Source organism: Oncorhynchus gorbuscha, linkage group LG02, assembly GCF_021184085.1.
Source record: "Oncorhynchus gorbuscha isolate QuinsamMale2020 ecotype Even-year linkage group LG02, OgorEven_v1.0, whole genome shotgun sequence".
Classification (NCBI taxonomy): domain Eukaryota; kingdom Metazoa; phylum Chordata; class Actinopteri; order Salmoniformes; family Salmonidae; genus Oncorhynchus; species Oncorhynchus gorbuscha.
The window spans coordinates 55,454,082-55,480,182 of record NC_060174.1 but is presented as its reverse complement, the minus strand read 5'-3'; the positions used below and the strand labels follow the sequence as shown (position 1 = coordinate 55,480,182).

General features: G+C 42.2%; 1 protein-coding gene across 1 annotated transcript in view; it reads right to left on the bottom strand.

Moving 5' to 3' along the window:
- Nucleotides 1–2,273: 2,273 nt before the first annotated feature.
- The window catches only part of LOC124004822 (transmembrane and coiled-coil domain protein 3-like), a 51,280-nt gene continuing 27,452 nt past the window's right edge, over nucleotides 2,274–26,101 (bottom strand). Inside the window, exons 2-7 of the mRNA XM_046313637.1 lie at nucleotides 19,392–19,592; nucleotides 7,377–7,466; nucleotides 6,951–7,255; nucleotides 6,337–6,780; nucleotides 5,496–5,631; nucleotides 2,274–5,245 (exon numbers count right to left, since the gene is read on the bottom strand). Of these exons, the coding sequence (XP_046169593.1) occupies nucleotides 4,943–5,245; nucleotides 5,496–5,631; nucleotides 6,337–6,780; nucleotides 6,951–7,255; nucleotides 7,377–7,466; nucleotides 19,392–19,592 (1,479 nt within the window). The 3' untranslated portion in view covers nucleotides 2,274–4,942. The remainder of the gene's footprint in view (nucleotides 5,246–5,495; nucleotides 5,632–6,336; nucleotides 6,781–6,950; nucleotides 7,256–7,376; nucleotides 7,467–19,391; nucleotides 19,593–26,101) is intronic.

Here is a 26,101-nt window from a genome sequence, read left to right as displayed (position 1 = left end):
ACACACACACACACACACAGCTGGGAAGTAATGAAAGGAAAACACTCAACGATGAGGTTACATCCAGACAGCTCTCGCTCTCTCTTGCTCTCTCCCTTTATGTGCATAATAAACACAGCTTTACAGAAAACAGATTGGAGAGAATTGAGAAATGATTGCCCCTCCATTTATACCCACTACTTCATCTCTTAATCCCTGTGTCCCAGAGCGTGTGTGTAGCTCGTAGTCATATCCATGCTCTCTGTGTCATACACATCTGAGATGCTTGTGTTTTCCCCTAGAGGCCTTCGCTGTTCCACAAAGCCAACCAGAGCTAGTCCACCCACACAACACACACAAACTGAGTGTGTGACTGGCTGTTTTAAGCTCCAACCTCCCAGTCTATGGCTCCCATCCTTCACAGAGCTAGATAGAGCCATTACATGGGTACCAGTGATCCACACAGTCAGATACAGCTAGCTACAGTATCTTATTTTACTTTTTTGATACTGCTATCTATCTAGAGTTAGAACACTATACTCATACATATCTATGTACCATCCTCATTCCTTCTCTCTCTCGCTGCACTTATTCCTGACATGCCGGTAGTCACAAATTCGGTCACGCAGGCTCAAACATACACACACATGGCACTGCCAGATAGGTGACCCACATCGCAGAGGCAGAGGAAATCTGTTTTCTTAACACCCCCCCCCCCTCCCCCGCCAGGCTAAGCAGCATCTCTTTCTGTGAACATCAACACTACACTAGAAACCCATGGATGGCCGCCCTGTTGGAGACAACACACACAGAGAGAGAAATAGGGGTCATTTTTGCCATAGTTACACTGGAATCGATCCACGGACAGACAGACCTTGATTCACTGCAGTGTTAGACGGAAACTAGACGGGAGAGAGCTTAGTAGAGGAATCATGTCATGATATATCATGGCCAGTCGAGGATGCTGTTGCACTGTTCAGGTAACTATTCATCAGGATTTATGTTGAAGCACTTACACCCCCTTGTGGTTATAGAACAGACCTGGACAGTTGACAGCTCAACTTTATCAATGGAGAAACCTCAGACATGAATGAACTAATAATTACTTTATTTCATTAGTTTATTCATTATTTTGACCATTACTGTCATCCATACCACTAAGGTGGTATTCCTGACTTTAATTTTTTTTTTATCATATGCAAATATCTGACAGGCAAGCACAAAATATCCCACTCGCTCAAATATCATGGAGTGGTTTGTTGACTACATTTTTTTGTTTAATTTAAACAGAATTGTCGCATACAAGAAGGCACATAATGTATGAGAGCAGATAAATCATATTATTATGCAGTGAAGATGAATACGAGTCTGTAATGAATCAAATCCATGTTCACTGTAGATGAATAAGAGACTGTAATGAATCTAATCCATGTTCACTGTAGATGAATAAGAGACTGGTATGAATCTAATCCATGTTCACTGTAGATGAATAAGAGACTGTTATGAATCTAATCCATGTTCACTGTAGATGAATAAGAGACTGTTATGAATCAAATCCATGTTCACTGTAGATGAATAAGAGACTGTAATGAATCTAATCCATGTTCACTGTAGATGAATAAGAGACTGTTATGAATCAAATCCATGTTCACTGTAGATGAATAAGAGACTGTTATGAATCTAATCCATGTTCACTGTAGATGAATAAGAGACTGTTATGAATCAAATCCATGTTCACTGTAGATGAATAAGAGACTGTAATGAATCTAATCCATGTTCACTGTAGATGAATAAGAGACTGTAATGAATCTAATCCATGACTGAGATGAATAAGAGACTAATCCATGTTCACTGTAGATGAATAAGAGACTGTTATGAATCTAATCCATGTTCACTGTAGATGAATAAGAGACTGTTATGAATCAAATCCATGTTCACTGTAGATGAATAAGAGACTGTAATGAATCTAATCCATGTTCACTGTAGATGAATAAGAGACTGTTATGAATCAAATCCATGTTCACTGTAGATGAATAAGAGACTGTTATGAATCTAATCCATGTTCACTGTAGATGAATAAGAGACTGTTATGAATCAAATCCATGTTCACTGTAGATGAATAAGAGACTGTAATGAATCTAATCCATGTTCACTGTAGATGAATAAGAGACTGTAATGAATCTAATCCATGTTCACTGTAGATGAATAAGAGACTGTTATGAATCTAATCCATGTTCACTGTAGATGAATAAGAGACTGTTATGAATCAAATCCATGAATAAGAGACTTCACTGTAGATGAATAAGAGACTGTAATGAATCTAATCCATGTTCACTGTAGATGAATAAGAGACTGTTATGAATCAAATCCATGTTCACTGTAGATGAATAAGAGACTGTTATGAATCAAATCCATGTTCACTGTAGATGAATAAGAGACTGTAATGAATCTAATCCATGTTCACTGTAGATGAATAAGAGACTGTAATGAATCTAATCCATGTTCACTGTAGATGAATAAGAGACTGTTATGAATCTAATCCATGTTCACTGTAGATGAATAAGAGACTGTTATGAATCAAATCCATGTTCACTGTAGATGAATAAGAGACTGTAATGAATCTAATCCATGTTCACTGTAGATGAATAAGAGACTGTAATGAATCAAATCCATGTTCACTGTAGATGAATAAGAGACTGTAATGAATCAAATCCATGTTCACTGAAGATGAATAAGAGACTAATGAATCTAATCCATGTTCAGGTAAATTATTCAGGTGTATCAAAACAGAGGAACATAAATCATCTCTGTATTTGTAAGTCGCTCTGGATAAGAGCATCTGCTAAATGACTTAAATGTAAATGTAAATGTACCCCCTGTTTAGCAGGTACTATAGTTAGAAATTAAAATGTTAAAACGGTAATTACGTAATAATTGCAAAATTCCGGTAACTTTCCCCATATCCATAGTTGGAAGATTCCTGGAATCAAAATGGGAATAAGCAGAGAATTGGGAATCCTAATAAAACAGGATTTATGGAAAACATGGACATTTTGGGAAAGTTACCTGAGTCTTGCAAACACTAGAACCATCTTAAACTGTGCTGTAAAATAAAGTATTACCCAAATCTCATACTGTACATACAGTCAGCACCAGGTAAATAACAAAAACCCTGTCTGTGCGTGACTAGGTCAATACAAACAAACAAATTAGAGGAAATGTTATTACAACAAACAAACATTAGATATGGTCTGTATCTGTCATGTTAAGTCCACATACAGATACTAGTCCTCGTACTAGTCGACCCCCCCCAGACGTCCCATAAAATATACTCTTTTTTTATGGCTTATCTTGAAGCAAACCTGTAGGGTCCTCTGTCCTCTGTGGAGTATATGTAAGGCTGCTCAATGCTCAGTTGCTTCTCATTGGACTAGAGTAGCTAGCTAGCCTATCACCCACTGGAACAGAAAAAAGTGTTTGAGAGGAACAGTAAAAGCCTCATATGACAGTGTTATGGAGAGTCCACTACTTCCTCTAGAAGGTCAACAAACATCAATCAATTGGCCAAATCAACCTTATCAGTCCCTCCTCCTCTCCGAGAAATACTTTCTCTATCTATTAATTATAACTATTGACATTCGGTATTATTGAAATATGGAAATAGTAGGGGCGACAGAAAAACAAATTGATGCAATTTAAGGAAGGGTGGCAAACAATAATGCAGGCATTAGGGATGGGGGTGTGAGCATGCTGTTTCCGGGCAGAAGAGATGTAGTCATTGTTTGGCTGTGTCTGTAATTTGTTGTTCGTATGTATACGTTTCTATATGAAAAAATATATATATGATTCTTTTTTTTACATCCCCCAAACCTTCAGACAGCATCTCGTCATTTCTCCATCTAGAGGGAAACAGAGAACATCTTTTCCTATAAACAAACAAACAAACAAACAAGTGGCTGTTAAAAAGAAAAAAGAAGCGATCAAACATATTTCACTTTTAAAATGTATCCAATAAAAGAAGTAAACTAACCAAGTCAACAACAGTTGTAAAAGAAGGCTGACAAACTTCTGACTGCAGGCAAGGTAATAAAGAAGGAATGAGGATTGGCTGTAAGACATAAGCCTTAAGACATAAAAGATCAAAACAAGATGTCCACCTCCCCGACTCCTGTATTGTGGACTGTAGTCTCTGTAGTAGAATGTTGGGAGGGCCCCCCATCAAGGCTGAGTTGTGTGTGTGCGTGTGTGTATTGATGGCGTGGATAGGGTGAAGAACCATGAACCTCTGCGACCGTAAGACAACCGTGATGCAACCGTGCCCTCTGATGATTGTGTGCCGTGACCAACCTACCAACCCTGTCAGAGACATTGGAGATTGTGATCCAGCAATATACTGTATAATGAACAGTCAGTCAGTTAGTAACCATGCTTTACCCAGCTCTCATCTTTCCCCAATCATGCTTGCTCTATCGCAATTCTTCTGCACTATGCACGTGATCTGACTGTCTGGAAATTATTTGTTGTAGTATGTTCTGGACAGCATCCCCTCTTCTGACCAATGGAGAACCTATATGTTGAAGTCAGTAGTCTCTCATGATGGACTTAACACTGCAAGACTTGTTTCTGGGAGCATCGATTATAAACCTTACAATTGCAAGAAACAGCATTGATCAAGGATTACAACATTCTTCAGCAGTGTGGTTGTCGTTTCTGTTGTTATGTCAGTCATTGTGTGTTCATTCACCCCACAATGTCTTGATATTCAGTGTTATTCTAGGTGATGCGATTAACCAGTCAGTGACCATGCTTTGCTAGCTCCATTTCCCCCTAGCGGACTTCTTTTGCATTATGCACCTTCTGCATTTTACTACCTCAATAGGCTGTTTTGTTGGAATTCTGAGATCAGTCCATAGATCATTTGTTGCAGTGAGTGACATGGACAGCATTAGACTATTGTCCCCCCTCAGGCTGGCACCAGGACCCTCTCCACAGCACACTGTAGATTCTCCCAGTTCCTCCAGAACAGCGCCAACAGACACATGCCCAGGAAGGTGCCCATCACGTGGCGACGGCTCCGCAGTAGGGGTGCGGCGAACTTGGCGGCCGTGGAGACGCATACAAGGATCACGGTGACGATGGCGAGCATGATGTTGATACTTTTACCCAGAAGCACCCTGGCATCACGGGACTCAAGCTGTACGGTTTGTTGCTGCTGCTGCTGGAGCTCTAGTTTAGAGACCCGCGTCTGGCATGACTCTAGGGCCTCCTGTAGAGGGGGAGGGAGAGGGAAGGAAGAACGTGGTCTATAAACCCTGTCTAGAAAAATCTAGATTGTGTGCAGTGTTTCCCCTATATTAATTTATAGGGGAAACTGCAAAGAATATGATGTCATTTTTTAAGTATACATTTCTTTCAATTGATAGTCATTGGCTCTATGACTGGAAGTCTATGGGAACAGCTAGCTGCTGTCATTGTACTGACGCCAGCAGCAATGCACCAGTGTGTGTGTACAGTACCTGTATGTCTCTAGCCCTCTCGTAGGCTTGGTAGGCCACTCTCTCCTCAATGCTGGCCAGCTCCTGTTTCAGGTCGGCTGTCTCGGCCTGGTGGAGCTCAGTCAGATCATTCAGCTGGTCCTCCAACCGCTCACACCTACCAGGAAATACAATTACATTTACACTGTGATTGGTCATACCTACCAGGAATAGAATTACATAAACACTACAATTGGTAAATCCCAGTCTTAGATCAGTTAGGGTCACCACTTTATTTTAAGAATGTGATATGTCAGAATTATAGTAGAGAGAGGGATTTATTTCCGCATTTATTTCTTTCATCAAATTCCCAGTGGGTCATTTTGCCACAACGTTGGAAGTATGCTTGGGGTCATTGTCCATTTGGAAGACCCATTTTCGACCAAGCTTTAACTTTCTTTACTGATGTCTTGAAATGTTGCTTCAATATATCCACATAATTTTCCTGCCTCATGTTGCCATCTATTTTGTGGAGTGCACCAGTCCCTCCTGCAGCAAAGCACCCCCACAACATGATGCTGCCACCCTTGTGCGTAATGGTTGGGATGGTGTTCTTCGGCTTGCAAGCCTCCCCCTTTTTCCACCAAACATAACAATGGTCATTATAACCAAACAGTTCCATTTTTGTTTCATCAGACCAGAGGACATTTCTCCAAAAAGTTTTTGTTTTTTCGCCGTTATAAGTTATTGTGTGTAGATTGATGAGGAAAAAATTATTTAATCAATTTTATAATAAGGCTGTAACGTAACAAAATGTGAAAACAGCCATGGGGCCTGAATACTTTCCGAATGCACTGTATAGTGTATATAACTGTGACCTGACCTGTATCTCTCCTCTTGCAGCGTTTGGGTGATGAAGCTGTAGTCTTTCTTGAACTGGGTCTTGAATCCCTCCATGTCCTCCTCCAGCTGCCCCTGGGCCTCCCTGATCTCCCTAACCTCTTCCGTGGTCAGGCCCAGCCTCTCCTGGCTGTCCCCAGACTCCAGGATCTGCCCTGGGGTCATCACCGCCCCGACACCCACTTCTAGACCCAGGCCAACGCCCAGAGCCATTGCGTTCCCGTTGCTGTCCGCCGACAGGGACGTGCCCGAGGAACACTCGTCATCGCTGGTGTACTTGGGCGTGGACGTGGCGGCAGGGGTCTTCCCACTCACTAAGGTGGCGCTCCCACTCAAGGCCCGCCCTGTTCCTTCAGAGTGGAAGGGAGAGGGCGTGTCGAGGTAGGTCTTCAGGTGAGCGATGTTGTCGGCACTGCCAAACTTGTTCCTGAAGAAAAAGAGAAAAAAGAAGATGAACTTGTATTATCTATCGTCAGAGATGAACAAATCTGTGTCCTATGGTGGCCTGATGAATCCATATCCACTGCAGCCACTGAGGGTGTGCGATAAGACCAGCTGTTTCTTCTGTCTGGTCAGCATGCAACACTGCATCGGTACCTGATGAGGTTGGCAAAGTCCCGGGGCTTGCTGAAAAAGAAGGGTGGCGAGAGCGAGACGCCAGGCCCTACTGTCTTGATCTTGTCCAGTGGGTGTCGTCCACTACCACTGCTCACGTTGCTCATGGTGTGGCTTAGCATGTCCTTTGAGCTCTCTTTAGAGATGCTGTGGTGTTGGGAGCTGGCGTCCTTCTCGCTGCTGTCCTTCATCTTCTTATGATACTGCTCAAGCTTTTTCTGCATGTGGGCAATGCTGTGAGCTGACTTCTGGTTCTTCTTCTCAAACACATGCTTGATGCGCCCCACCTGCATCAACATTTACATAAGGGGGACATTTAGCAATCAGATTCTATTCTTGTAATAAAATACGAGTGTGAGTGCGAGTGCAAGAAAGAAAAGAAAGTACAAGAGTTAAAAAGGTAAACACCTGCTGCTTGTCGACACTGTTCACCAGTTTCAGGTACTCTATCACATTGTCGTCCCGTGACTCCTTCTCAATCTTCAGTTGCTCTGTCACCTTGGGAAGGAGAAGAAGGATACTTTATGGTCCATGTTCCTTACAGAAAGGTTTGTGGTCATATGCACATCTTTAAAAATGTAGGTGTTGGGCCAATGAGGAATACATGTAAAGAACAGGAAGGCCTGCACACTGTTCACCAAATTCAAATTCAAATTCACCGCTTTATTGACAACATTTCCATTCGAAATGGATATTCATCAGGTCAAACAGACAGCGCTCACATCCCAAAATATACACATTTCATACATGGCGGTGTGGAAACAATTCAATTCACTTTTGCGCATAGTCAATCATAATTAATCACAGAGGTACATACAGTGCATTCGGAAAGTATTCAGACACATTGATCATTTTGTTACGTTGCAGACTTATTCTAAAATCTATTCAATGTATTTTTCCCTCAACAAACTACACACAATACTCCATAATGACAACGCGAAAACAGTTTTTTGGAAAATTTTACTAATGAAAATTGAAATGAAAAAAATGTAATGGCTTAGTTACATAAACTACCGTTCAAAAGTTTGTGGCCACTTATAAATGTCCTTGTTTTTGAAAGAAAAGCACATTTTTTTGTCCATTAAAATATCATCAAATTTATCAGAAATACAGTGACAACATGCTTAATGTTGTGAATGACTATTGTAGCTGGAAATGGCTGATTCTTAAAAAATGGAATATCTACATAGGCGTACAGAGGCCCATTATCAGCAAACATCACTCCTGTGATCCAATGGCACTGATCATTAGAAAACACTTTTGCAATTATGTTAGCACAGCTGAAAACGGTTGTGCTGATTAAAGAAGCAATAAAAATGGACTTCTTTAGACTAGTTGAGCATCTGGAGCATCAGAATTTGTGGGTTTGATTACAGGCTCAAAATGTCCAGAAAAAAGACCTTTCTTCTGAAACTGAGCAATCGGGGGGAGAAGGGCCTTGGTCAGAGAGCTATGCCCTGGTCACCATATGATGTGTTAGACCCCCACCCCACCCCTGGCTGTTATGATGTGTTAGACCCCCACCCCACCCCTGTAACTTCCGGCGCCGACTGAGATGGCCGCCTCGCTTCGCGTTCCTAGGAAACTATGCAGTTTTTTGTTTTTTTACGTGTTATTTCTTACATTAGTACCCCAGGTCATCTTAGGTTTCATTACATACAGTCGAGAAGAACTACTGAATATAAGATCAGCGTCAACTCACCGCGGATCCTGTGTTCTGCCTTACAAACAGGACAACGGAATGGATCGCATGCAGCGACCCAAGGAAACGACTCCGAAAAAGAGGGAAACGCGGCGGTGTTCTGGTCAGACTCCGGAAAAGGGCACATCGCGCACCACTTCCCAGTATTCTTCTTGCCAATGTCCAGTCTCTCGACAACAAGGTTGATGAAATCCGAGCAAGGGTGGCATTCCAGAGGGACATCAGAGACTGCAACGTTCTCTGCTTTACGGAGACATGGCTTACTGGGAAAACGCTATCCAGGGCGGTGCAGCCAACGGGTTTCTCCACGCATCGCGCCGACAGAAACAAACATCTCTCTGGTAAGAAGAGTGGAGGGGGCGTATGCCTCATGACTAACGGGACATGGTGTGATGAAGAAAACATACAGGAACTCAAATCCTTCTGTTCACCTGATTTAGAATTCCTCACAATCAAATGTAGACCGCATTATCTTCCAAGAGAATTCTCTTCGATTATAATCACAGCCGTATATATCCCCCCCCAAGCAGACACATTGATGGCTCTGAACGAACTTTATTTAACTCTTTGCAAACTGGAAAACATTTATCTGGAGGCTGCATTCATTGTAGCTGGGGATTTTAACAAAGCCAATCTGAAAACAAGACTCCCTAAATTTTATCAGCATATCGATTGCGCAACCAGGGGTGGTAAAACCTTGGATCATTGTTACTCTAACTTCCGCGACGCATATAAGGCCCTGCCCCGCCCCCCTTTCGGAAAAGCTGACCACGACTCCATTTTGCTGATCCCTGCCTACAGACAGAAATTAAAACAAGAGGCTCCCACGCTGAGGTCTGTCCAACGCTGGTCAAACCAAGCTGACTCTACACTCCAAGACTGCTTCCATCACGTGGACTGGGACATGTTTCGTATTGCGTCAGATGGGAATATTGACGAATACGCTGATTCGGTGTGCGAGTTCATTAGAACGTGCGTCGAAGATGTCGTTCCCATAGCAACGATAAAAACATTCCCTAACCAGAAACCGTGGATTGATGGCAGCATTCGCGTGAAACTGAAAGCGCGAACCATTGCTTTTAATCAGGGCAAGGTGTCTGGCAACATGACTGAATACAAACAGTGCAGCTATTCCCTCCGTAAGGCTATCAAACAAGCTAAGCGTCAGTACAGAGACAAAGTGGAATCTCAATTCAATGGCTCAGACACAAGAGGCATGTGGCAGGGTCTACAGTCAATCACGGACTACAAGATGAAATCCAGCCCAGTCACGGACCAGGATGTCTTGCTCCCAGGCAGACTAAATAACTTTTTTGCCCGCTTTGAGGACAATACAGTGCCACTGACACGGCCTGCAACGGAAACATGCAGTCTCTCCTTCACTGCAGCCGAGGTGAGTAAGACATTTAAACGTGTTAACCCTCGCAAGGCTGCAGGCCCAGACGGCATCCCCAGCCGCGCCCTCCGAGCATGCGCAGACCAGCTGGCCGGTGTGTTTACGGACATATTCAATCAATCCCTATACCAGTCTGCTGTTCCCACATGCTTCAAGAGGGCCACCATTGTTCCTGTTCCCAAGAAAGCTAAGGTAACTGAGCTAAACGACTACCGCCCCGTAGCACTCACTTCCGTCATCATGAAGTGCTTTGAGAGACTAGTCAAGGACCATATCACCTCCACCCTACCTGACACCCTAGACCCACTCCAATTTGCTTACCGCCCAAATAGGTCCACAGACGATGCAATCTCAACCACACTGCACACTGCCCTAACCCACCTGGACAAGAGGAATACCTATGTGAGAATGCTGTTCATCGACTACAGCTCGGCATTCAACACCATAGTACCCTCCAAGCTCGTCATCAAGCTCGAGACCCTGGGTCTCGACCCCGCCCTGTGCAACTGGGTACTGGACTTCCTGACGGGCCGCCCCCAGGTGGTGAGGGTAGGCAACAACATCTCCTCCCCGCTGATCCTCAACACGGGGCCCCACAAGGGTGCGTTCTGAGCCCTCTCCTGTACTCCCTGTTCACCCACGACTGCGTGGCCACGCACGCCTCCAACTCAATCATCAAGTTTGCGGACGACACAACAGTGGTAGGCTTGATTACCAACAACGACGAGACGGCCTACAGGGAGGAGGTGAGGGCCCTTGGAGTGTGGTGTCAGGAAAATAACCTCACACTCAACGTCAACAAAACTAAGGAGATGATTGTGGACTTCAGGAAACAGCAGAGGGAACACCCCCCTATCCACATCGATGGAACAGTAGTGGAGAGGGTAGCTAGTTTTAAGTTCCTCGGCATACACATCACAGACAAACTGAATTGGTCCACTCACACTGACAGCGTCGTGAAGAAGGCGCAGCAGCGCCTATTCAACCTCAGGAGGCTGGAAAAATTCGGCTTGTCACCAAAAGCACTCACAAACTTCTACAGATGCACAATCGAGAGCATCCTGGCGGGCTGTATCACCGCCTGGTACGGCAACTGCTCCGCCCTCAACTGTAAGGCTCTCCAGAGGGTAGTGAGGACTGCACAACGCATCACCGGGGGCAAACTACCTGCCCTCCAGGACACCTACACCACCCGTTGTTACAGGAAGGCCATAAAGATCATCAAGGACATCAACCACCCGAACCACTGCCTGTTCACCCCGCTATCATCCAGAAGGCGAGGTCAGTACAGGTGCATCAAAGCTGGGACCGAGAGACTGAAAAACAGCTTCTATCTCAAGGCCATCAGACTGTTAAATAGCCACCACTAACATTGAGTGGCTGCTGCCAACACACTGTCATTGACACTGACCCAACTCCAGCCATTTTAATAATGGGAATTGATGGAAATGATGTAAATATATATATATATATATCACTAGCCACTTTAAACAATGCTACCTTATATAATGTTACTTACCCTACATTATTCATCTCATATGCATATGTATATACTGTACTCTACAACATCGACTGCATCCTTATGTAACACATGTATCACTAGCCACTTTAACTATGCCACTTTGTTTACTTTGTCTACACACTCATCTCATATGTATATACTGTACTCGATACCATCTACTGTATGCTGCTCTGTACCATCACTCATTCATATATCCTTATGTACATGTTCCTTATCCCCTTACACTGTGTATAAGACAGTAGTTTTTTTTGGAATTGTTAGTTAGATTACTTGTTGGTTATCACTGCATTGTCGGAACTAGAAGCACAAGCATTTCGCTACACTCGCATTAACATCTGCTAACCATGTGTATGTGACAAATAAAATTTGATTTGATTTGATTTGATTTGAACTGATTGCCCCCCCATCTATCTTCAGAGTTCGCACTGTTAGGTGACCTAAACTGGGATATGCTTAACTTCTTATGGCTGGGGGGGCAGTATTTAGTAGCTTGGATGAATATGGTGCCTAAAGTAAACCTGCTCCTCAGTCTCAGTTGCTAATATTTGCATATTATTATTATTATTGGATAGAAAACACTCTGAAGCTCCTAAAACTGTTTGAATGATGCCTGTGAGTATCACAGAACTCATATGGCAGGCAAATTCCTGAGTTGAAATCAAAACAGAAAGTGAGAAATCTGAGCTTTGTATGTATTCACCAAGTCCCCAATGAAATCCCCTTGAGATATTAATGATGTTGCACTGCCTAGGGGTTCCACTAGATGTCAACCAATAATATACATTTTAACGAGACTTCTATGGTGTTGTGAGAGTGAATGGGAGCAGAATGTATCAGGTGTCTATCAAGCAGCCATTTTCTGATCACGCTTATTCCTCATGGTACCCACTTGCGTTCCCATGAAGACAAGAAGGAATACTCCGGTTGGAACTTTATTGAAGCTATATGTTAAAGACATCCTAATGATTGATTCTGTACTTAGTTTGAAATGTTTCTTCCAGCTGTAATATAACTTTTTGAAGTTTTTGTCCGATGTAACGCTGACCAGAATGAGCGTTTGGATATGTATACCAAACACGCTAACAAAAGAAGGTATTTGGACATAAATAACGGATATTATCGAACAAAACAAACATTTACTGTGGACCTGGGATTCCTGGAGTGCTTTCTGATGTTGATCATCAAAGGTAAGGGTATATTTATCATGTAAATTCTTGTTTATGTTGACGCCATCTTGCGGCTGTGGTGATTTTTACTTCGGAGCGCCGTCTCAGATTACTGCATGGGTTTCTTTTTCCGTAAATTTTTTACAAATCTGACATAGCGGTTGCATTAAGGAGAGGTATATCTATAATTCTATGTGTATAACTTGTATTATCATCTACATTTATGATGAGTATTTCTGTTGAATCGATGTGGCTATGTAAAATCACTGGATGTTTTTGGAACTAGTGAATGTAACGCGCCAATGTAAACTCAGATTTTTTTATATAAATATGACCTTTATCAAACAACACATGCATGTATTGTGTAACATGAAGTCCTTTGAATGTCATCTGATGAAGATTATCAAAGGTTAGTGATTCATTTTATCTCTTTGTGCTTTTTCTCTCTCTCTGGCTGGTAAAATTGGCTGTGTATTTTAGTGAGTTGGTGACCTAACATAATCGTTGGTGGTGCTTTCCCTGTAAATCGTATTTGAAATCTGACACTGTGGTGGGATTAACAACAAGACTACCTTGAAAACGATATAAGATACAGTGGGGCAAAAAATTATTTAGTCAGCCACCAATTGTACAAGTTCTCCCACTTAAATATGAGAGAGGCCTGTAATTTTCATCACAGGTACACTTCAACTATGACAGACAAAATGAGAAAAAATCCAGAAAATCACATTGTAGGATTTTTAATGAATTTATTTGCAAATTATGGTGGAAAATAAGTATTTGGTCAATAACAAAAGTTTATCTCAATACTTTGTTATATACCCTTTGTTGGCAATGACAGAGGTCAAATGTTTTCTGTAAGTCTTCACAAGGTTTTCACACACTGTTGCTGGTATTTTGGCCCATTCCTCCATGCAGATCTCCTCTAGAGCAGTGATGTTTTGGGGCTGTTGCTGGGCAACACGGACTTTCAACTCCCTCCAAAGATTTTCTATGTGGTTGAGATCTGGAGACTGGCTAGGCCACTCCAGGACCTTGAAATGCTTCTTACGAAGCCACTCCTTCATTGCCCAGGCGGTGTGTTTGGGATCATTGTCATGCTGAAAGACCCAGCCACGTTTCATCTTCAATGCCCTTGCTGATGGAAATCTCACGATACATGGCCCCATTCATTCTTTCCTTTACACGGATCAGTCGTCCTGGTCCCTTTGCAGAAAAACAGCCCCAAAGCATGATGTTCATGCTTCAAAGTAGGTATGGTGTTCTTTAGATGCAACTCAGCATACTTTGTCCTCCAAACACGACAAGTTGAGTTTTTACCAAAAAGTTATATTTTGGTTTCATCTGACCATGTGACATTCTCCCAATCTTCTTCTGGATCATGCAAATGCTCTCTAGCAAACTTCAGACAGGCCTGGACATGTACTGGCTTAAGCAGGGGGACAAGTCTGGCACTGCAGGATTTGAGTCCCTGGCGGCGTAGTGTGTTACTGATGATAGGTTTTGTTACTTTGGTCCCAGCTCTCTGCAGGTAATTCACTAGGCCCCCCCCCCGTGTGGTTCTGGGATTTTTGCTCACCGTTCTTGTGATCATTTTGACCCCACGGGGTGAGATCTTGTGTGGAGCCCCAGATCGAGGGAGATTATCAGTGGTCTTGTATGTCTTCCATTTTCTAATAATTGCTCCCACAGTTGATTTCTTCAAACCAAGCTGCTTACCTATTGCAGATTCAGTCTTCCCAGCCTGGTGCAGGTCTACAATTTTGTTTCTGGTGTCCTTTGACAGCTCTTTGGTCTTGGCCATAGTGGAGTTTGGAGTGTGACTGTTTGAGGTTGTGGACAGGTGTCTTTTATACTGATAACAAGTTAAAACAGGTGCCATTAATACAGGTAAAGAGTGGAGGACAGAGGAGCCTCTTAAAGAAGAAGTTACAGGTCTGTGAGAGCCAGAAATCTTACTTGTAGGCCAGTTGAGAACAAGCTCTCATTTACAACTGCGACCTGGCCAAGATAAAGCAAAGCAGTGCGACAAAAACAGCAACACAGAGTTACACATAAAGAAATGTAAAGTTAGTAACACAATAGAAAAATATACAGTGGGGCAAAAAAGTATTTAGTCAGCCACCAGACAAAATGAGAAAAAAATCCTGAAAACCACATTGTAGGATTTTAAATTCATTTTTAATTAACCTCCAAATAAAGGTGAAGTAAATAAAGAAAAAAGGGAACCAAGAAACCGATGGTCACTCTGACAGCGCTCGAGAGATCCTCTGTGGACATGGGACAACCTTCCAGAAGGGCAACCATCTCTGCAGCACTCCACCAATATGGTACAGTGGTTAGACACAAGCTACTCCTCAGTAAAAGGCACATGACAGCCCGCTTGGAGTTTGCCAAAAGGCACTGAAAGCACTCTCAGACCATGAGAAAGACGATTCTCTGTTCTGATGAAACCAAGATTAACTATTTGGCCTGATGGCAAGTGTCACATCTGAAGGAAATTTGGTGGTGGCAGCATCATGCTGTGGGGATGTTTTTCAGCGGCATGACTGGGAGACTAGTCAGGATCGAGGGAAAGATGAACGAAGCAAAGGACAGAGAGATCCTTGATGAAAACCTGCTCCAGAGGGATAAGGACCTCAGACTGGGGTGAAGGTTCACCTTCCATCAGGACAACGACCCTAAGCACATAGCCAAGACAACACAGGAGTGGCTTCGGGACAAGTCTCTGATTGTCCTTGAGTGGCCCAGCCAGAGCCTTGACTTGAAACTGATCTCTGGAGAGACCTGAAAATAGCTGTGCAGCGACACTCCCCATATAACCTGACAGAGCTTGAGAGGATCTACAGAGAAGAATGGGAGGAAGTCCCAAATACAGGTGTGCCAAGCTTGGAGCGTCATACCCCAAAAGACTCAAGGTTGTAATCGCTACTAAAGGTGCTTCAACAATGTTCTGAGTAAAGGGTCTGAATAATTATGTAAATGTATATTTCCATTTTTTAAATATATTTTTTAAAATAAATCAACGTAACATATTCATGTAAGAAATGGCCTGACATCAAACTCTTGGTTCAGACCTTTAGGAGACATGTTGGAGTCCAATACAATTATTTCCTCAGTGATAGATTATCAGTATCTCCCCCCTCCTAGGAGCCTTAACATGTTCGATACCAATGTATCTCAGAGAGCTGATGTGACTCCATGAAATGCGCAACCACAGGCGTTTTCTGATCAAGAGTCCTGATTTTACTCCTGTGTTCTGCATCCGGTGAAACATTTGATCTCAATACAGTTCTATGTTTTGAAAAATAGAATCTGTTTTGAACAGAGTGGGTTTCAAAAAAGTGTGTTGTTAAGAAGAAGTGCAAAGGATAATTCTAATATTGCACATGTGCACTTCAGAGTAGGACTTCGCTCACGGAAATATGCAAATACATGCTAGAACGAGCCAATAGGCGTAATTCCCACGTTCAAGGAGTGTTCCGTTTTGATTGGGTTATTTTGCCTAAAAACCTTCAGGGCTACCGAAAGAAACATGTTAAAACAACTCTGCATCTCTGCCCAGTGGCTGTTTGGAGAGGATATTCTCTGCTGCTGGCCAGCTCTCCAGGCACTATCGCATGAGCCTGAAGCCACAGACTGGCCAAATTCATCTTTCTGAAAAACGAAATCAAAAGCACTTAATACAGTTGAAGTCGGAGGTTTATATACACCTAGGTTGGAGTCATTAAAACTCATTTTTCAACCACTCCACTAATGTCTTGTTAACAAACTATAGTTTTGGCAAGTCGGTTAGGACCTCTACTTTGTGCATGACACAAGTCATTTTTCCAACAATTGTTTACAGACAGATTTCACGTATAATTCACTGTATCACAATGCCAGTGTGTCAGAAGTTTACATACACTTAGTTGACTGTGCCTTTAAACAGCTTGGGAAAATTATGTCAAGCCTTTAGAATCTTCTGATAGGCTAATTGACATAATTTCAGTCAATTGGAGGTGTCCCTGTGGATGTTTTTCAAGGCCTAACTTCAAACTCAGTGCCTCTTTGCTTGACACATCATGGGAAAATCAACAGAAATCAGCCAAGACCTGTAAACCTCCATAAGTCTGGTTCATGCTTGGGAGACATTTCCAAACGCCTGAAGGTACCAAGTTCATCTGTACAAAAAAATAGTATGCAAGTATAAACACCTAGAGATGGACATGCATACGAAAAGTGTAAATCAATCCCAGAACAACAGCAAAGGACCTTGTGAAGATGCCGGGGGAAACAGGTACAAAAGTATCTATATCCACAGTAAAACGAGTCCAATATCGACATAACCTGAAAGGCCACTCAGCAAGGAAGAAGCCACTGCTCCAAAACCACCATAAAAAAGCCAGACTACGGTTTACAACTCCACATGGGGACAAAGATCATACTTTTTGGAGAAATGTCCTCTGGTCTGATGAAACAAAAATCGAACTATTTGGCCATAATGGCCATCATTATGTTTGGTGGAAAAAGGGGAGGCTTGCAAGCTGAAGAACACCATCCCAAAGGTGAAGCACGGGGGTGGCAGCCTCATGTTGTGTGGGTGCTGCTGCAGCAGGGACTGGTGCACTTCATAAAATAGGTGGCATCATGAGGGAGGAAAATGATGTGGATATATTGAAGCAACATCTCAAGACATCAGTCAGGAAGTTAAAGCTTGGTCGCAAATGGGTCTTCCAAATGGACAATGACCTCAAGCATACTTCTGAAGTTGTGGCAAAATGGCTTAAGGACAACAAAGTCAAGGTATTGGAGTGGCCATCACAAAGCCCTGACCTCAATCCTATAGAAAATGTATGGGTAGAACTGAAAAAGCGTGTGCAAGCAAGGAGGCCTACAAACCTGACTCAGTTACACCAGCTCTGTCAGGAGGAATGGGCCAAAATTCCCCCAACTTATTGTGGGAAGCTTGTGGAAGGCTACCCGAAACGTTTGACCCAAGTTAAATAATTTAAAGGCAATGCTACCAAATACTAATTGAGTGTATGTAAACTTCTGACTCACTGGGAATGTGATGAAAGAAATAAAAGCTGAAATAAATCATTCTCTTTTCTATTATTCTGACATTTCACATTCTTACAATAAATTGGTGATCCTAACTGACCTAAGACAGGGGATTTTTACCAGGATGAAATGTCAGGAATTGTGAAAAAAGGAGTTCAAATGTATTTGGCTAAGGTGTATGTAAACTTCCGACTTCAAATGTGTCATTTTTTCATTTTATCCTTGTATTTAATTATAAGTAAGTCACAATTGACTTACAAGTATGTGCAATTTATAGACTATAATGATTTAATACAACTAAATGTTGTTTAAATGTTGAGCTCTTTATGTCCCTACCAGCCTATTGTGTCGCACTCGCAAAACTTTCACAATGTACTATAGCCTATAGCCTTGAAATAATATAGCCTAAATAAATAAACATTTGTTCCTTCTTATGCTCCCTGTCTGGCTCCTGACCTATTTAGAGTGTTTAATATGAAATGTAGCCCATTTGAAATGATGTTCGCTTCTTCACCTTTTCATGTTTATTCAAATACGTTTCATTCAAACCCATATGGTTTGGTTTCAATACCTAAAGAAAATTGTAGGTCCAGGTAGTCACAAAAAAAGATGGGTGTTAATGAAATTGTGATTTTCATTAATGGAGCAAATTTGGAGCGGGAGTTTTTTTCCTGTGAGCTTGGAGTGATTTTTAACGGAGCGGTAGGAAAGGACATGGAGCACCGGATCAGTGTCAGGCGGTGGTCTATTTGGGTTAGTTATGTAAATCTTTGATAATACCGTTTGTCTATTTTGTAGCCAGTATAAACTTCTTCAAAATAGTCAAGAAATCTAAGACAACTAAAGAAATGTAATTTTAAAAAATAATAAAAAATTGACGAAGTGATCTTAGTTACGCAATTTTACATCTAACTAAGATGTTTGGTGCAGTATTTCTCAATGAAAAAATGTGCGTGAAAACGAGTTGTCTCTCGTTGAATGATAACAAAGACTTTATTGATGAATCCCTACTGTTGACCAGTCATCGGCGAAGGGTAGTAGACTTCAGCTACCGACTTAAGGCATGCTCTGAGACAAAAATGTGTGTGCCCGAACAGCCATAAAAACACTTACTGAAGAAGTCCAAAACAAAGAAAAACGTCACAAAATGTTGTCATAATATATACACAAGCTCTTTCGAACTGTTTCGACTGGGAAGCATGTCGGACGCCTGGTCATACGAGGTGTAAATGTGTATATTTTGCGAAGTGAGCACTCAGTCCGTTAAACCTGATGAAAATTTGTTTTCGATCGAAACGTTGTCAATAAAGCATTAATTGGGAGCATAAACGGGCCTTCTTGTTCTTTACCATGTTCCTTACAGTCCACAGAAATTCATTTTTATTTTAGCCAAACCTGCTAGGCACACAAACACGTTGTATAATGGCAGGGTATAATGGCAAGCGATTACATCTAGGATACTTATGCCAGGAACCCTCTTGCGGCTCACAAGATATTCCAATCGGCCTTTGGATTTGAACCAGCATCCCTCCCCCCTGTTTCTGGCCCACCACTCTAAACTCTAGGAAATCTTCATAACCATTAAACAACAAACCCTGAGGACCTTCTGCTGCAAGCTGTTGAGTCCGGGGGGCAGGGAGCGGTAGGAGGAGTCTAGGCTGCGGTGGGAGGAGTCGAGGTAGCGTTGGGAGTCTGGGATGTCGCTCAGGTCCAGATCGAGGTTGTTCTCCAAGCTGCCGTGATGCATCGACTCCGGAATGTTCCGGGAGTTCCCTTCGCCACTGCTCCGTTCCGCCTGCCCGAGACAACCACAGAACCTTCAGTCAGATAGACACAATGCTATACAATTCCTCTTTATTTATCCATTATACAGAGACAATTGAAGTTGTTCTTTTTCCTGTCACAGTACCAAGCCCCACCACACAATGGAAGTGTTTTGTCACACTTTAGATAAGGTACATAAGTATACTTTACATAAGGGTTTATAAACTAATCCATAGAGAGCTGCATAGGGCTGGCAACAAGATTAGACAATATTACAATGTAACATTCAATCCCCTAACTGACATGAGACATATTCCAAATGCCACTGGAAAGCTCAACCTTATCTACATTGACACAAAGGCTATTTAAAAAATGTGTTCCAAACACCTATTTTTCTGGTGCTGTATTGTGTGTATTTCGGTCATTATCTTTGACCTAGATGTACATGCTGCATTTCTCATAATCATAACACACAATATGACCGTCATATTTGTTGGACGCTACAGCGCAAGCAAATTAGAATCTGGGTCCCAAAATATAACAGGTGCCAAATAAGGGTTTTACACACACACACACACCCTAATTGTAACCCTAACCCCTAAGCTTATAATAGCCGTTGTCATCATGGGGACGTGGGAAATGTCCCCACATGGGATCATTTTCCTTGTTGGGACTTTTGGGGATTTTTGGTCCCCACAAAGATGAAGAACCAATCTTCCATCCTTCGGTATTGACACAGTGTTATTATTTTCCTATGGAATCAGCACATTGTTATCACGTTGATCCTGTAACACAAGTAATAATGTTTTTAGATAAGTAAAATGGTGGTACTAATCAGTTATTTACCTACCAGGCTGTTGGGCTATGGTTGGGACTAGAATCTACACCACAACTGACTAGAAACAACCATTGGGGTTAGGGTTTTTGTTGTTGCCAGTTTTTCAATCTCTTGTTCATATAGCTTTCACTCAACTACAGTATCTTGTTCCTCACAGAGTTGAAGTGAACCATCTTGGCAAAACCTTGTGTGAGAATATTAAGTATGTGAGAAGTTCATCATTACGAGAAAAGAGAATAATTCACACTTCCGAAGTCATAGTGTTAATCATTTATTTACTGACTAAATATCAAAGCCATGTGAGATAAAAAGGCTTAAACTATCGATTTATATAATTACTGAAGCATACAAGGAAAGACAAAAAACACCCATAAAACTACTTCAGAATGCTGTAGCCTAATCCTTGATCAATATAGGTTCCCAACGGCACTTACTTTTAACCATTTTATAACACTGAATACCGCCAAGGAAATGCGAGGGGGAAAATCACATAAGGGTCAGGGTTAACCCTAACCCTGTTGTAGCCTAACCCTTGATCAATGGACTAAAATACAACTTGACATCTAGAGTTAAAGCTTCCCCTCTGCCCCATGACTGTCAGCTGAAACATTGAGAGGGTTCAGAAACAGCCTGGTTAAGTTGTTTTGACACACACACACACACACACACACACACACACACACACACACACACACACACACACACACACACACACACACACACACACACACACACACACACACACACACACACACACACACACACACACACACACACACACACACACACACAAAGAGAGAGACACACAACACACAAACACATGCACATTCAGATACACACTTTCAGCTCAGCGCTTCCTCTTTTCATTCCCATCACTGTCGGTACCAGTATTTTGGTATTTTGTAAAACTGTGTATCAAGCTCTTAGTATAGCACCAAAGTGGCTGACAACCTTATCTTTGTCTTCATACAACATTTATACTCCCACAAGGGTTAGATGTGTTTCGCAAGAACACAACAGAAGCCTACTCCTGCTTGGTTTTGAAACAGCAACATTTTAGTCTCTTTGACTCTCACTGGCACTTACTATCTTACCCTCAGTTACACTCAACTTGTCACACTAGGTTTCTTTTTTTTGTGATCAAGTTTTTATAACTTTTTTTGTTGACAAGGCACGTTATGTTCAGAAATCCACAAGCTCGAGCGGTCACGACGTGGCAGACGAATTCCAAATACTATCTATAAAGTTTGTAGAAACATGTCAAACGTTTTTTATAATCAATCCTCAGGTTGTTTTTACAATAAATAATAAATAATATTTCAACCGGACCTTAGCTTTTTCAATAGGAGTAAGAGATAAAATGTCTGCTCCAAGCTGCTCACGCATGCAAAACTCTGCTGGCACCCAGCCATCCAATGACACAATGTGATCTTTCTCGCTCATTTTTCAGAATAAAAGCCTGAAACTGTCTAAAGACTGTTCACACCATGTGGAAGCCATAGGAAAAGGAATCTGGTTGATATCCCTTTAAATGGAGGGAAGGCATGCAATGGAACAGAGAGGTTTCAGGAAAAACTGCACTTCCTGGTTGGATTTTCCTCAGGTTTTCGCCTGCAATATCAGTTCTGTTATACTCAGACAATAATTTGTCCGTTTTGGAAACTTTAGAGTGTTTTCTATCGTAATCTGACAATTATATGCATATTCTAGATTCTGGGCCTGAGAAATAGGCAGTTTCATTTGAATACATTTTTCATCCAAACATCAAAATACTGCCCCCTAAGTAATGATTTCATACTGCCAAGTGTTGTTGTACACATGTTAATATTAAATATTCTCTGATTTTGCAACATGCAATCGAGAGATCGAGAATTCAACTTGAGCTATGTCCATTAGTAAATACATTTCTGATGTGGCAGAGTGTCTTGGCTGCTGTTGGGCCGGCAAGCGAAATCTTTCTCTGCCTGTATGTTATGATCAGTGAAGAGTCGTCATTAAACAGAAGCACATAAAGGCAGACATGGGATGGGTTTAGACAAAATGCCTGTAAGTGATGAAGCAACAGAATGCCCAAAGGAGAAAACCTCTGGGCACTTCCAGACCATATGAATAAATGTGCCAAGAGTACCCTGGGGGCAGAGCATACAGACATATGTTCATCTGGAAAGTTTTGGGGAATCGCATAACTCATGGGCAAAATTACAGTGGGCGTTTTGGGTTTCTTGATGAAAATGTGATACTGGACCAGAGGGTACTGCAGTTAATATCTACTGCTGGTATATCTTTGTTCCATTATGAACAGATTGGTAATGTTTGTTTGAGTTGGAATATATATACAGTGGGGAGAATAAGTATTTGATACGCTGCCGATTTTACAGGTTTTCCTACTTACAAAGCATGTAGAGGTTTGTCATTTTTATCATAGGTACACTTCAACTGTGGGAGACGGAATCTAACACAAAAATCCAGAAAAACTCATTGTATTATTTTTAAGTAATTAATTTTCATTGCAGTAGAGTCCCAGGATGCAATGAAGCATTCAGCCATGGTAATGTTCTGGAAGGTTAGCTGCTCTGTCGCCCGAGTCAACTTGATAGTTGCTGGGTAGAGGAGGAAGGCTTGGTAGCCGGCCTCCCGTGCATTGTTCATCAGAGGGTAGCAGGAATGGTGTCTGCTCCTGGTGTGCGCACTGAAGTCATGGCCAAAGCGCACAGCTTGGCCGCAATATCCAGTGATTAATCCCTGGAAGCCTTGACCATGTGGTCGGCGTCAGTATACCGGAGAAGCTTCATTATCATGATCCTCTTCTTGTTAGGCCGAGGTATGCCTATGTGGTGACAGCACATACTTTAAGTTCTATGGGAGAACCAGACAGCAGTGAGAACAATTTGGGGATATACTCTGTTAAGTAGGAAATAGTATTGTTCTTTTCAATTCCTTCTTCTAGATTGATTGAGCAAGGAGAGAACCTTATTTTAATCTTCCATCTCGAAAAGATTGGATTCTAGAAGTTCAAGCATGGGTTCTAGGGGTTCAAGTGACTTTCTGTGTTTGGTAATAGTGGCCTCGGATTTTCCCACGAGCTTGGACAAAGAAACACAGTCATCGCACAGCTCTTTGATGTATTTCTTGTATTCATTCAGGCCAGATTTCAGCTCATCCAGGCAGGCATTGAGGCTCGTGCGAAGTGTTTCTCCAGCTTCAAAAGAATTGGATAAAGTCTCTTTCTCGCACGATTCCATGCTGCGGGCCTTATCGAGCGTTTCTGGGACATGTGCGTAATGGGGAAGGTTGAGTTTCTGTTGGCTATAACTGAAAGTTAATCTATTACTGCAAATAGCTTGGTGGTAGTTCAAACTATCATTTGGAAGACAAAGGGGTAGAGTAGCCTACGAGGAACTGCTAGGATGCCATCTTTCTCAGATTGCGTCAGCTGATGCCTCTCCTTCCCGATGCCACACACTAGGTTCCTGTGTAATACAGCGAGAAAGCGTGAAGTTATGAACATCATGAAGAATATAACGTAGGTATGCACAGATCTTGGTAGGATGTGGGTTGAACCATTATGGTTTTACAGATACACTGTGAGAACTACTACCTGCAGCAGCCTTTAGTTCTTACGTATGCATCTACTCAGGCTTTATCTGCCATTCTATAGTAGCATGTGGCTCCTGTATATGTATAAATACTGTAGAACAAGAGACTGAACAGAACACTCTCTTCACAACCACATCCCTGCCTCCCTCTCTTTCTCCAGCCTCTCTCCCTCTCACTTGCGTGTCAAGCTTCCCTAAACAGAGGCCTCATTCTTTGCAGAGAACAATTCATTGTCCAGCCTCTGTCCAGGACTGTGGTCCAAAGGCCCAGCTAATGCATATGGATCATCTGTCCTGACTCAATCAGTGTCTTCTGACATATGGGCCCTGGGTGGGACAAGTTTAATCTTATTTTAATATCTAAGATGGTGCCCCAATACAACGCTGTATTTTAATCCTTCGGAAACTCAAAATGGTACACTCTGTCAGACTCCGAGAGAGAAGCTGTCCTCTTTGATGAGGAAGTGCAGAGAAGTGTGTGCGTGTGTCTGGTCCGATTACCAGTGGTGTTTTTGAGTTCAGAGACAGACACAATGACCTGTCTGTTTCTGCCCCAGAGTTACCCAGAATGCACGGCATGTTAGTCTGGCTCTGGAACCACTGGAAAATGCTTGAGGCAACAGCTCTTTGATTCTATGCCTTCAGTTTGAGGACAACCCGTTTAGGCTATTTCTGGTTTAGATTGAAGCGTGAAGCTGCCATTGCAGTTATAGTACTGAACGGTGCCATGATGTGGAACGTAGAAATATAAAATAAATTCAGGGAGAGGTTTGGTGCTCGGATGACTTCTATATTGATGACTCTTGGCTTGCAGCTGGGGCAAAACCTGACATGAGTTGGTGATCTTGGAAAGAATAGTACTCATCAGAAAAACAAAACTAGTAGGCTACATTCACATTTACTGCACACCTGCTCCTTGTCACGCTATAACTTACACTGCCGTTCGTCTCGCGTTTCTACACAACTGACTCTCAAACTGCTTCTCAATCTGTACTTCTCTTTGGATGAAAAACTCTTAGAAATGAATAAGTGTACTGACTGTACTCCCAATCTGCCCTGGAGCTACTCTCATTTTCACGTAAGTTTTTTCCAAAGGCTGTGCAGAGGTACAGTGCCTTGCGAAAGTATTCGGCCTCCTTGAACTTTGCGACCTTTTGCCACATTTCAGGCTTCAAACATAAAGATATGAAACTGTATTTTTTTGTGAAGAACCAACAACAAGTGGGACACAATCATGAAGTGGAACGACATTTATTGGATATTTCAAACTTTTTTAACAAATCAAAAACTGAAAAATTGGGCGTGCAAAATTATTCAGCCCCTTTACTTTCAGTGCAGCAAACTCTCTCCAGAAGTTCAGTGAGGATCTCTGAATGATCCAATGTTGACCTAAATGACTAATGATGATAAATACAATCCACCTGTGTGTAATCAAGTCTCCGTATAAATGCACCTGCACTGTGATAGTCTCAGAGGTCCGTTAAAAGCGCAGAGAGCATCATGAAGAACAAGGAACACACCAGGCAGGTCCGAGATACTGTTGTGAAGAAGTTTAAAGCCGGATTTGGATACAAAAACATTTTCCAAGCTTGAAACATCCCAAGGAGCACTGTGCAAGCGATAATATTGAAATGGAAGGAGTATCAGACCACTGCAAATCTACCAAGACCTGGCCGTCCCTCTAAACTTTCAGCTCATACAAGGAGAAGACTGATCAGAGATGCAGCCAAGAGGCCCATGATCACTCTGGATGAACTGCAGAGATCTACAGCTGAGGTGGGAGACTCTGTCCATAGGACAACAATCAGTCGTATATTGCACAAATCTGGCCTTTATGGAAGAGTGGCAAGAAGAAAGCCATTTCTTAAAGATATCCATAAAAAGTGTCGTTTAAAGTTTGCCACAAGCCACCTGGGAGACACACCAAACATGTGGAAGAAGGTGCTCTGGTCAGATGAAACCAAAATTGAACTTTTTGGCAACAATGCAAAATGTTATGTTTGGCGTAAAAGCAACACAGCTCATCACCCTGAACACACCATCCCCACTGTCAAACATGGTGGTGGCAGCATCATGGTTTGGGCCTGCTTTTCTTCAGCAGGGACA